The 14110-nt window shown below is 39.0% G+C and overlaps 1 protein-coding gene across 7 annotated transcripts in view; it reads right to left on the bottom strand.

Moving 5' to 3' along the window:
* Window positions 1-14110, bottom strand: part of DCX (doublecortin) — a 116280-nt gene that overhangs the window by 14280 nt on the left and 87890 nt on the right. For 3 of the 7 annotated variants that reach the window (XM_037729090.1, XM_037729092.1, XM_037729091.1), the window contains exon 6: window positions 4869-4966. The exons of 2 other annotated variants lie outside the window; for them this stretch is intronic. In XM_037729090.1, coding sequence (XP_037585018.1) covers window positions 4869-4966 — 98 coding nt within the window. The remainder of the gene's footprint in view (window positions 1-4868; window positions 4967-14110) is intronic. 2 more of the 7 variants (XM_017502151.2, XM_017502152.2) reach the window with 1 other exon arrangement.

Raw genomic sequence — 14110 nt, 5'->3', positions numbered from 1 at the left:
CATTAAGTTAAACTTGTATATGATGAAACAATACTGTAATAGAAAAAGCACAGGATGAAGAGTCTGGAGACTTAGATTCTAGGACTACCTCTGCCATTTAACTTCCCTTTTCAGGGCCCTTGCTTCCAGATTTTAAAATTGAGGAAGATCTTTAAGGTTTCTTCTAGTTCCAAAATTCTATAAAATGCAATGATTCTATTTTTTTTTCTTTAGTTACACGAAAGCAAGAGAAATGGGACAGACATTGTCAAGTTAGTGAACTCCCTGGGTATTTTTTAAGCAGTATAAAAGGACCTTTTAATAATAAGGAAGCCACTTTGAGTACCAGCACACTGAACCACTGGGCTTTAGCATTATTCATGTGATGGACACTTAAATGGAGTTGCTTGGTTGGTGGAAAAAATTATCTGAAGACTCTGAAGGAAGCGGGGTTAAGGCCAGAGGGTAGAATCCTAAAGAGATTCCACTTGTTGCTGCTGTGAGACTCTGAATGAATGGCGTGAGATGTAGGATATGGAGATAATTCATAGAACTAGGCATAATTATGAACTTCTGAATGCTGTGCCTCTGTCAATTTATTTTGTATTCAAAATGTATTTTCTTGTATGGGTAGAACAATGTTCTGGAAAAGGAATTATCTCAACATTCTGTTTTTGTTGATTGATATGTAGAAATACAGAAACATACCATATTGCTTAACAATACAAATAATTTGCACCTGAAATTCATTTGCTTAGTCCCTTGGAGCCCTACAGAACAAAATGTTTGTAACAAATACAGCTGTGCTGGCGATACTATTGTGTTAGAGAAAACAAAAAGTTGGTCTCTGGTCCAAGGAGCTTATAGTCCAAAGGAAGACAGGGAGGAGTTTTGAGAAATCTGGCGTTTAGTCTGAGTTTTCTATTTCCCAAACGTGTCCTGTACTTTTATGATGGTGTGATTTTGTTCTTGGTGACTTTTTTTTAAAGCTGGCATGCCTGTTCTCTTCACCAGCCACTCAAATGTCACCTCTGTGAAAAGCTTTCCCTATCTCCCACCCTTCCGCAGTAGGATGCCTTTCCTACCCTCCTTTGTGCTCATGCAGTCCTTTCGTTAGCTTTTGATCACACTACCCAAAGCCACTTTAATATTAGAGTTAGTTGCATTTGTGATTTAAGGATCAGGACCCTGCTTCATTGATCAAAGGGCCTCTCCAAGCGCTTACAAGAAGGCAAAAGAAGTCTGGAAACAGAGGAGAATGTATATTTAAATAACATTAGTTATACCTTCAAATAATATGTTGAATATACTTTCCTCTGGTCTCTAGACAACTTTGCATATAAAATGCCTCCAAATTTCAACCCATTGGTGCAATCACTCATCTGAAATTTTAAAAATTAAATAAATCAAAGAGTTTCCTTATGTTTCTAGATTTAAAAAAAAAATCTTTACTGTGTACTTTCTCCAAAGGCGATACTTAATAAATTTTTGCTGAATCATATTGGGACTGTCTTTTCTCTGCACCTCTTTTTTCTCATCTGTAAAAGGAAAATGCTATGTGTCCTGTCTCTTTCACAGGGATATCACAAGGGTAAATGAGAAAATGGCTGTGCAATAGAAAAAAAACAGTATGAAAATGCAAAATGTTGTTCTCATTAGCTATCCAAGGATTTACTTCATGTCCATATTGTGACACTTGAGTATGCGGACTTTGGCTAACCCCATTGCAGCTGCATTAAAAAAGATTCTTCATGAACTGCTTAAGAGAAGAAGCCAAGAGGCTGATTACAGCTTAGGGTCCCGCCACAGCCATCAAAAGTTACCAAAGGGATGCTGGGACTTCAAGTTTGTTTCCAATTGTGCAGGAGGAAAGTCATGGCCTCAGCCATCTGCTTCCTGTCTCCATCATGACTCACACCTTTCAGGTCCAGTTTCCGGAAGTTCATATGAGATCTGCTCAGGCCTGCTGCCCAGAGACTTTATGGTGCTAAGGTTCAGGTAGCTGTGTGAAAGGAGAAGCATGAATCTAGGACCTGAGACCCAGGGGGACTGACACAAGGTCACAAGCTTTTTAGCTTATTCAGAAAAACCAGTTCAATCTCCATTACTGGTAGTGTAAGCATGATGCTATTGCTTCTCTTAGTATGTACTGAGAGGATACAACATCACTACTATGATGTTCCTGCCCCAAATTCAGAATCTGAATGTATTCACAATGAAATATCAGACAAGCCCAAATTGAAAAGCATTTCACCATATAACTGGCCTGTACTCTTTATTTCTAAAATATACTGTACTGAGAGATAGAGAGTCTCAGGAACTTTTCCAAATCAAACAAAACTAAAAGGACATGAGAACTTGCAACGTGTGATTCTAGATTGGATTTTGGACCAGAAAAAGAAGATTATTAAAGCAAATGATAAAGTTTGAATATGGACTGTAGAGTATATAATAGTTTTGTGCAAATGTTAAATTTCCTGATTTTGATGGTTGTGTTATGGCTATGAAAGAAAAAAATTCCTTGTTCTGAGGAACTACATACTGACATATTGAGGGGTAAAGAGGCATACTGTTTGCCTGTGATGTTAATCTCAAACGGTTCAGAAAAAATAATATGTACTATGTATTTATTTGTGTATGTGTCTATATATATTATATATGTGTATATATATACACACATATATATAGAGAAAGAACATAAGAAATAAGTAAATGAGGCAAAATATAAACAACTAGTGAATCCCTGTAAAGAGATACATAAGTTGTTTATTATTTTTGCAACTCTTCTGTAAGTTTGAAAGGATATAAAAATAAAGAGCTATAAAAATAGTAAGAATTATACCAAATTTAAATGTTTATTTAAAAGCTTGCTCTAGAAAATGATATAATGTGTTACTAACATTTGCTTGCTTAACTGTCTTTAAAAAGTAATTTTCAAACTAAAATGAAACACTGAAAATTCCACAGTTAAGAAAACTGTGAAGCTCTGACAATGCTGCCACCTGTGAGCTTGTTCTAGTCCTTCAATTGTTAGAATTGAGTCATAAGTGCCTGCAAGCCCAACCAGGAAAAATAGTTTAACAATACAAACACTCACCTTGGTGGGCTTACGGATGGAGGGTCCTCGCCTAAATGACCTGAACATGTCAGTTGAAAAACCGAATGACTTGAGTGTGCAGACCAAATGTCCCAGCTGCCTTCACACTTTAGGGAAGGTACCGATGGAATATGCTAGGGTAAGTCATGCTTCCCAGAAGGAAGGTAGGGGCAGAAAGGCATAGGGCAAAGATATAGTAAGAAACTGGGTTGTGTAGGAGATGCTGTGTGGACAGTGGAATGACAGAAGTAGACTATTCCCATCTTGGCATGTCCATATTTACAAGCTTTGCTGCGCAGCAAAGAATAATTAAAAGCCCCTGTAAAAACAATTTTCATCCATCTCATAATCTCTAGGTAACACTGGTTACACAGAGTTCAGCGAATACTTCTTTGGGGAAATGAAATAGCTCAGCAGGACAATGAGAAAGTTCTGGAAGGTTCAATAGCAGAAGTTAAAGAGGTCATTAAAGCAATGGAACAGACATTAGAAATTATGGGGCAGGCAATAGCCAGATTAGCCAGGAAATTAAAAGACTGATATAGAAAAAAGAAAATAAAAATGAATGTCAGGCAGTGGTGTGCTGTTAAATGTTTAGCAACTTTCTGTGAGAAAAAACAACCTTGACTTACAGTATTTGTTAATTTCCATGGTGTAAATATTCCCACCATGGCCAAATTCAAGTTACAAACATGGTGTCACTTAATACAGGGTTGAGAAGCAATGTACACAATCAGCTCTCACCACCTAGTGTGAGCTGGCTGCAGCATACCACTGATGGTGACTTGAGTATCACTCTCGTACCTAGGTATGTTACCCCAGTAAGTAACTTAAACTTTCTGGCTCTCAACCTTCTCATTTGTAAAATGTCAAACCTCATAAGATTAGAGAATCAAGTAAAACTAATTTATCTCCATCGATGGTGTTTTCCAGCTCTGACCATCTCTGGCTCTGAGATGCAGTTAGCCATATTGGTGGCTCTTTACCTTTTACCATCTCACATCAAGTCTTGTGAGCAGGAAAAAAATAAAAGGAGGCTAGAAGAAGTTGCTCCACAGTATGGTAATCAGAAAAGAAGCCACATTAACACTGCCTTAAGTGTAAGAGGTTCAAGACAGTGATCACTCCAGATTTTCCACACTGAGATTTCTGGGTGAGAATCTGTTTGGGGCTAGAGAATTGACGTGCTTCTGTTATTTAATGATATATTTATTTGTAATACCTTAAGGAGTATACATGGTGGCCATGGCTGATGCAATGTGTATATGTACTCTCTTCCTACACTGCACCAGAATCTGCATGGTAATGAAGAGTACACAGTGAAGCGAGGAGCTATTCATTTGTTGATGTCCAGTAAATCTAAATGGAGTAAGGAACTCAGTGCAACTTTTTGGGACTGCTATCTTTGTCATTTCCACTGACTGATGCCTGGTGACATAAAGTGCTCTGAAGACCCCCTTTGCTATGTCTCTGAACTGGGGAGACAAGTGCTCAACCCATGTCCCAAAACATGGTTTGGTTACCTCATTAGCTTTGGAGACCTTTTGGAGACCCTTTGGAAGAAGTGCTAAAATGTAGCAGGAAATAAATAAACCAGGAATTGGAGGAATAAATAAAAGTGACTAGAAGCTTGCTCCCTGCTTGGATTTCCAGAACTTCAAGCTAATGGAGCCAGATGAAGAAAATTTCTGGCCTTAATGTGCTGTTGAGTTAGAATGGAAGAGAAAACTTTCACCCAGCCATTCAGGAAACTCCGAGTGCAAAGAGGTTTAGTAAGGTATAAGAGACATAATACCTTGTGCTTCCGGAGGCTGCCAGGACTGGTGGGCGTAGAGATGGGAGACTGCTTAGACTTGGGGGTAGAGAGCTGGCTGCTGGAGGTTCCGTTTGCTAGCCCAAGGCAAGAGAAAAGGAAGGGATAAAAATCAACAGCATACAAAGGAGCAAGTTATCCTTCCCCTCTGAAGACACTAAGAACATTCAAACGAGGTACACAGACAACCAAGTGATTTGGTGAGTAGAACAAAGTGAAAAGAAACACATTCCTCAAAAGGGTAAGAACTGCAATCCTCAGTTAATTGGATCCCTATGCAGTGCAAGGCCGTCATCCTCCCACCCTTTCCTCCTCGGTGCTTCACAATCACAGGGGTCTGTTTCTTTTCATTATTTTTCATATTCATTCCCAGGTTTGCCCCTAACATCTTTGAGAGGTAGTCTGGGAAGGTATTATTTTGCTTTAATTTTTTAGAGGACAAAATGAAGCACAGAGAGGTTACATGCCTAACCTTAAAGGGGAAGAAATATGGGTGATTTTAGACCAGTGCATATTTCCTTTGGTGGCAGATGATGGGGTAGGCGAAAGACAGCCCCATTGTTAGTCTCTCTCCCTCTCTTTTCTTGCTCATGCCCCACCAATGTGCCTTTCCTACCTCATCCTACGTGTGTGAAAAGAACAGCAGGAAAGAAAGAGAAAATAGGTTAGTCAGGAAGAATGAAAGAGAAAGTGGAGGAGAAACAGAAGGTGAAACATTTAAAAAAAAAGCCTTAAGCAGCAGAATGGGCAGAGGAGAAAATTGAAAAAGAGGGAGAGAAACAGAGATTGGGAATAGAGGAGAAAAGAGACAAGGAAGATGATAAGAGATAAAAAGAGAAGGAGGAAGTTGAAACAGGGAGAAAGGCATAGAGACATATAAAGGTCCAAAATGGTAGCCAGAGTCAGGGTGCACCCCCATTTGCCTCTAGCCAAGAAAATGCTGAAAATAAGACAGTTTCTTTTTAAACATCTTTATATTCTATTGTGTTGTTAAATTGTTTTATGTTCCCTTGCTAATGAGCTTTTTAATATCCAATCACGAACAAAGAACTGTGGTATATTAAAAGGGAATAATTGAACAGTTTTCAAAGTGGATTTTTGTTCAGACATATCATGCCAAAGTATTTTTTAAATTTTAAGACCATTGTTAAACAGAGATATTCTAGAATGTGTTTTAAAAACAAAGGCAAATATCCTGAGGGTGTGTGGAGAGTGGGGGAGAGTGAGAGTAGGACGGAGAAAGAATGTGTGTGGGGGTGGGAGAGAGAGAGAGAATAGAAAATTGAAAATGTTAAGCAGAAAGGTGGCCTGAGAGTGTTGCTGTTAGTCCCATAAGTAAAGCTTAAACTGCCGTATCATGAATATTTCCTGAGGATATATTCCTTCTACACCACTTATGGAAATGTTTCCCTAGGTTCTGGAACATATACATCAACTGTAGAGATGGAAGAGACATCAATGTAGTGGATGCTGAGTTTATTTAAGTGTAAGTGAGCTGAAAAATGGACACTGAAGCACTCACTGTCTGGCTTATATACTCACTAATCTCTCACCTACTTGTTGAAAAGCACTCCCTCCCTGTCATTCCTTTGTTTAGACAGTAGCTATGGAGCACTACCTATGAGCCAGGCAAAGTATTAGACGTTGGAGCTTCAGAGAGGAGTAAGTTACTTCCTGGGGGAGGCAGGCAAAAATTTAGTGGAATAAATGCTAAGACATAGCCTTGCATAGGGTATTATTGGAATCCAGAGAACAGAATTTGAAATCTGGGGCCTGGGAGACAAACAAGAGGAGGCAACACCTGAGAAATCTTGAAAGATGAATCTGAAATAGGCAAATCAATAAAGACCGAAAGTGGATAATGGTTCCCAGTGGTTGGAGGAAGGGCAGGAGTTTGAAAATCTGCTAATGGGTACAAGTTTTCTTTGGGAAAAGCCAAGATATTCTGACATTAAATAGTGGTGATGGTTACACAACTCTATGGCCAAATTAAAACCCACTGAGTTGCATATGTTAAATTAGTGAATTACATGTTATGTAAATTGTATCTCAATAAAACCCTTTGAAAAAGATGAATCAGAGATAGAATCATTCTACCATAACAACACATAGGCAGAGAGGATAGGAAGGGCATTCTAGGCATTAGAATTGCCAACATCCTTTCATGTTAACAACCCTCAATAATGTAAGCATTGAAGGAACATACTTCAAAATATTAAGAGTTGTCTATGACTAACCCATAGTTAACATCATATTGAATGGGCAAAAGCTGGAAGCATACCCCTTGCAAACCAGCACAAGACAAGGATGTCCTCCCTCACCACTCTTATTCAACATGGTATTGGAAATTCTGGCCAGAGCAATCAGGCAAAACAAATAAGTAAAAGGCATCCAAATAGGAAGAGAGGAAGTCAAACTATCTCTGTTTGTAGGTGACATGATTCTATATCTAGAAAACCCCATAGTATCTGCCCCAAAGCTCCTTGATCTGATAAACAATGTCAGCAAAGTCTCAGGATACAAAACCAATGCACAAACATCACTAGTATTCCTAGACACCAACAACAGCCAAGCTGAGAGCCAAATCAGGAATGCAATCCCATTCATAATTGTTACAAAAAGAATAAAATTCCTAGGAATACAGCTAACTAGGGTGGTAAAAGATCTCCACAATGAGAGTTACAAAGTACTTCTTAAAGAAATCAGAGAAGACACAAACAAATGGAAAAACATCCTATGCTCATGGATAGTAAGAATCAATATCATTAAAATGGCCATACTTCCCGAAATAATGTACAGATTCAATGTTATTTCAATCAAACTACCAATGACATTCTTCACAGAACTAGAAAAACCTATTTTAAAATTCATATGTAACAAAAAAATAGCCCAAATAGCCAAGGCAATTATAAGCAAAAGAACAAAGCTGGAGGCACCAAATTACCTGAGTTTAAACTATACCACAGGGCTACAGAATGGTACTGGTACAAAAACAGACATATAGACCAATGCAACAGAACAGAGAGCCCAGAAATAAGGCCACACACCTACAACCATCTGATCTTTGACAAAGTTGACAAAAACAAGCAATAGGAAAAGGACTCCCTATTCAATAAATGGTGCTAGGATAACTGGCTAGCCATGTGCAGAAGACTGAAACTGGACCCCTTTCTTACACCATATACAAAAATTAACTCAAGGTGGTTCAAAGACTTAAATGTAAAACCCAAAACTATAAAAACCCTGGAAGACAACCTAGGCAATACCATTCAGCACACGGGACTTGGCAAAGATTTAATAATGAAGACATCAAAAGCAATTGGAAAAAAAGCAAAAATTGACAATTGGGGTCTAATTAAAGAGCTTCTGCACAGCAAAAGAAGCTATCAACAGAGTGAACAGACAACCTACAGAATGGTAGAAAATAGTTGCAAACTGTGCATCTGACAATGTCTAATATTCATCATCTATAAGGGACTTAAGCAAATTTACAAGAAAAAAAACAACCCCATTAAAAAGTGGGCAAAGGACATGAAGAGATATTTTTCAAAAGAAGCCATTCATACGGTCAACAAGCATATGAAAACATGCTTCACATCACTAATCATTAGAGAAATGCAAATCAAAATCACAATGAGATACCATCTCACACCAGTCAGATGGCTGTTAATAAAAAGTCAAAAAAATAACACTGGCAAGATTGTAGAGAAAAGGGAATGCTTATGCACTGCTAGTGGGAGTGTAAATTAGTTCAACCATTGTGAAACGTATGTGGTGATTACTCAAAGAACTTAGAATTACCATTTGACACAGCAATCTCACTATTGGGTATATGCCCAAAGGAATATAAATCATTCTACCACAGCAACACAGGCATGTGTATAATCATTGCAGCACTATTCACAATAGCAAAGATATGGAATCAACCTAAATGCCCATGAATGATAGACTGGAAAATGAAAATGTGGTGCATATACACCATAGAAAACTATGCAGACATGAAAAAGAACAAGATTATGTCCTTTGTAGTACCATGGATGAAGCTGGAGGCCATTATCCTTAGCAAACACACAGAAACAGAAAACCAAATACCTTATTTCTCACTTATAAGAGGAAGCTGAATGATGAGAACACATGGACACAACAGTTAATGGGACCTACCTACTTGAGGGTGGAGGGTGGAAGGAGGGAGAGGATCAGAAAAGCTACTTATCAGATACTATGCTTATTACCTGGTTAACAAAATAATCTGTACACCAAAGTCCCATGACATACAGTTTACCTATATAACAAATCTGCACATGTATCCCTGAACCTAAAATAAAAGGTTAAAAAAAAAAACAAAACATTGCACCAGCAGGAACATACATAAATGTTTGAGAAAATACATTATGTTTACAGAAGTGCAAGTCACGCATAATGACTCAAGAACAGGGTGCCAGCAGGGAGTTTTAGGAGTGAGGCAGGAGACAGAGGATAAAGGTCAGATCCCCGGGGGCCTTTTTATGTAGGCTATTAAGAAGTTTGCATTTAGTTTCTGAAGGAGAGTCACAGAAGAATTTTAAGCTGAAAGTGATATGATCAAATTTGCATTTTAAAGCTCCAGCAGCTGTGGTTGGTTAAGACTCCGGGCACAGTGGGAAGGAGTAGGGTAAAAGCAAAGAGGTTAGTTAGAAGACACTGTACTAATTCAGATGAGAGATGATGATGGTTCACTAAGGCAAGGGTTGGGGGCGGGGAGGGAAGGGAGAAAGTGAACACCATGGTAGATAGGGACCTGGAGGACAGATAAGCATATAGGATTGTGTTTACGTACCATATAAGCCAACCAGAGAACATGACCTGTGCCAAACAGCACCAAGAATGTGGGCACTAAACTTTGTCAAGGCACTAGGCTTTTTTGTAAAGAAGGAATGCACTTTGGAAAAGGCAAGACTCTTGCCTTTGGAATTGCAATGGGGCAAAGCAGTCAATTACTCCTTGTAGGAAATGAAGGAGTTAATGGTTGAACCAGTTAATGGACCACCTACAGTGCCTGAGGGCTTCCCCAGCAGGACCTGACCCCTAGCATTCAAGGTAAAAGAAGCAATCTTGGAGACCTTTATGAGCTAACTCAATTGAACTATTCCAAAAGAGCCCTGAACTGGACCACGAAGTCTGACAGTAGTGGTGTTTTACATGATTGCTATATACTTCACAGATCCTAGTTTCCCAGTATTTGTTAGCCAAACTATAAAGGGATGGCTGCTATACCCTCAATATTACAACTGTCTTTTTTACCTACACACTTACCTAGCTCAGAATGTAAGTCCATTGGCCTTGCCAAAGTGGGGAAAATTGTTAGGCACGGCATGCCTCCATATAAGTCAATTTCTATATATTTATTGGCTATAGATCTGAATGCATAGGCTCTTCAGCAACTTCTAGGTCTTTTGTTAGTATCCTTTGAAACGTTTTCACTCAGTAATTTTAGGGACAGTATAAAAGTGTATATTCCATATATGCCTATCTATATATATTCTCTGCCTATGTGTATGTTTATATATGTTCCCAATTTCCCTCCACCCATTCCTCTCCCTCTTAAAATTAAGAAGTAATCTTAAGCTGTCTATAAATAAAGGACTGAATTTTGTCATCAACATTCAACAAGCATTTTAGAAATCAGCTTTTAATAATTTAACTACCATTCACTGCATTGTTGCAAAAATGCAGACACTTTCTCAGAATTTCCCAGTTACCTGATGTAATGAAATAAAAAAAAGGACATAGAGGAATGAAGTAATGTAAACATGCACAGGTAGATGTAGATTCATTACAAGCTGAAGGAGCCCCTACATTTATAGATTAGATAAAATGTATTTATATGCACATTTTGTCTATGGATTATGTGGGAAAAAAATCTGAAAAGATGCCATTTGATATGGATTGTAGAGCCAATTCACATAAATGTCAAGTAAAAGAAGCAGCAGGAAATAATGCAAATAGGGTCTGATGAGCTTTGTGTGCTTGGATTGGTAAATTCATATAGATCCACATTTCATTTTGAGAGTGGCTGGAAATGGCACCACTGTTTGATATCTTTCATTTTCCTTTATTCCTCTTTACTAACCACCCTTAGCTCTTGTCTCTGAGCTTCCATTTCTAAGCAGCAATCAGGAAATGCCTTGGTGGATCTTCTCCATCTTTAACTTGTCTCTCATTTCCCTTCTCCGAACCACAGCATTGTCTCACTGTTCTGACCTTTTATTTATACATGGTCCAAATCCTCTTGTCCCTTTCAACTCTTGTATAGTCCATTTTTCCCCATGGCAACAAGGTACATCAAAAACTTTTCCATCTCCTAGGCCACCTTATCAACAAAAATAGGATAAAAATTTTTCTTTATTGAGTGTTTATGATGAGTCAGGCACTCATTTCTCTCTCTCTCTCTCTCTCTCTCTCTCTCTCTCTCTCTCTCTCTCTCTCTCCCTCCCTCACACACATACACACACACACATAAATACATACACACACATGTTCCAGCTAGAAGTAGCAAATACAGGATTTGAATATAAGCCTCTTTGATTCCAAAGCCTATATGGTTTTGTTTTTGCTAACATAGGCTCTTTCTTTTTTTAAACTAATTGCTTCTGAAATTCTTTCCTATGACAATTTTCTGATGGAGGCTAGGGAGGAGATGGAAAGTTGTGGCAGAGAAAAGAGAAAGGAATGAAAAGAAGATAGACACCAGAGCTGACACCCATCTTTGGGACTTCTATCCTATTTGATCTGGTTTAGATTTAGAAAGTGGTTAGCAAGAGCTGTCTTTCATTCACCGAACTAGTTGGGTATCATACACAGTGACATGAAACAATAGCAAACAGAGCATTTAGCATGGCATAGAACTACCCTCATGATACAGAGTTCTCTGGGAAGATAATATCTATGCCCTGTCTGTCAGCCCTCTCAGTTGGTGCCCTTTAGCTATGCAGCACAATTGGCAAGCTTGGTCCTGCAGTCTTGGTTCACTGGGTCCTCTGAATGATTATGCCTGTTCTTGCCTCCATACTCATCTTCAGCTCCTTGGCTCTGTCTGCCTTTCCTGTCAGAATGGAACAGGACAAGCCCAAACAGGATGGTTGGTAAGGAAACTAGGCTGACTTATCTAGATTTATAGAGATTTAAATATATGGGGGAAAATGGATTTCAGGGGGGTGAGGAATAAGGAGTGTGTGTGGAGATAGGGTAAGGGGAGGTTAGTTCCCAAAGAAAAATGAGAGAGTCCAGTTTTGGTGTGAGTGGCCAAGGACAGAGTGGGGTTACCAGCCAGGCAGAGTTGATGCTAGACTCCCAGACTGTGGATTCCCTTATCTGGAGGCTGGATCCATTCCTGGAAACTAGGAGGCAGCTGAGTACAAGTTGGGCAAAAGAGGCCCCAGGTGCAGCAATTATAGAGCTGCCTGAGCAGCAAGTTACATGAGTCATTTTACTTTCTGGGCTCAAGTTTGCATGACCAGAATGGTACAGAAAATAAAGGGACAGCTTGGCATCTACTTTTCTCCCAACCTTTGACCAGAGACCAAACCAAGTTAATGCTCATTCACTTAGCCCTGGCTTTCCCTTCCATCCCAAGCCCAACACTTTAGCCCAACTCAAAATCAAGCCTCTTGGTTTTTATTTGATGTCATTTTGAATATTCCTCAGTGAAAACAACCCCAGTTTATCAAAAGAGCTATGATAATAATTTCAGAGCCCTTTTTATAATTTCAGCTATTTTTCTGCAGTTATTTTCAGGGCATTTTACCATACATGAACTCACATTTTTCTCCTGATAGTGCTAAGAGACAGTAGCCAAGCATTACTAGTCTCCTTTTAATTAGCAAGAAAATAAGGGTTCATAGAGGGTATGACTTGCTTAAATGGTATAAACTCTGCCCCTCCTCAAAGAATGGTGGCTTCTGGACTTGCTCACAGATTCCATTTCAAAATTTCCTTAAAGTTAGCACATCACATACCTCCCACTGTGACCTTTTAGTGATTCATTTTCTGTCTTGTGTTCTGTAACTCCCTAATGCCTTGGAGAGGGAGATCTCAGCACACAGTTCTGCCACTTCCTCATTTTTCTCATACTGAGATGCTCTACGCTTTTATTCATTCCAGTCCAAAGATACTTTGTTTTCTCCTCACAAATACAGGGAGTTTTCCTGGAAGGCCATCGAAGTGGCTCCAACGTGGTTTCAACTTACTTCAGAACAAGGCCAAGAGACAGACCCTGGGGTTTTCACATATACATTCCAAAGAGCCCTGGGGCAAGGTGTCTGGATTGCTTTGGCTAATTGTTTCTGCTCAGTGGAAAAGCTTTTGTCCCTTTCCCTAGACCCATCCATTAGGGAAGCAAGAACTGAGAGCCTGGGAACAGTTCTTCAATGATTTGATCATAGGGTTTTCTCTCAAGCCAAATTCAATTGTAGGTCGAAAGACACAGTAACTTCAGAAGATGGAATCTGAATTTTAAATCTATTTCCTACGGAATCTTGGACAGCATGAAGTTATGAATCCTTTAAATAAGGGGGAGAAGTAAGAGTCTTCCTTGTTACAAAACAAATGTATATCCCCAGTCCTGCAATATTTTGACACAGATGAGTTTCCTTCAAGAAGAGGACATCTGAAGGGGGGCTGATGGAAGTGCCAGAATAGTTTTCTCAGGGTTGACAATGCTGTCAACATTTATTTCCTACAGAGAAACAGAACATGTTTCTGGTGGAGCTAGCCTGTTGTCAATGCTGACTACTGATTTTTCTGGTGCAGGGACTAGGACAAACTGCACTGCTCTTAATTTGCGAAAAGAACACAGGCTTTGGACTCAGTTGCAGTTTTAAATCCTGGCTTAGCTGTTTCCTACATTTGTGATCCTGGGTCTAAATTAACTTCTGAGTTGCAGTTTCCCCATCTGTAATATTTGAATAATAATATCTCAATTGTTGCTGTTTTAATGATTACATGGCAGACTATACATAAAGTGATTAACCAAGTGCCTGCCACATAGGAAAGGGTCAATAAATTGTATTTTCTATCAATATTATTACCACCACTACTAGCACTGGGTAATTATTCAATTTATAGGCACTGAATTAGGAAATCCTATTCCACAAGAGATGAAATGCCAGCCCATATAGGCTGGGGACTAATTCTTTGGCTAGTTGGTCAAGTATCAGATGACTGAAGCTTTCCTTAGGTAAAGC

Source organism: Cebus imitator, unplaced genomic scaffold (assembly GCF_001604975.1).
Source record: "Cebus imitator isolate Cc_AM_T3 unplaced genomic scaffold, Cebus_imitator-1.0 Scaffold292, whole genome shotgun sequence".
In the NCBI taxonomy this organism is placed as follows: Eukaryota; Metazoa; Chordata; class Mammalia; order Primates; family Cebidae; genus Cebus; species Cebus imitator.
The sequence above is the reverse complement of the archived record's forward strand: the minus strand, read 5'-3'. Positions and strand labels throughout refer to the sequence as shown.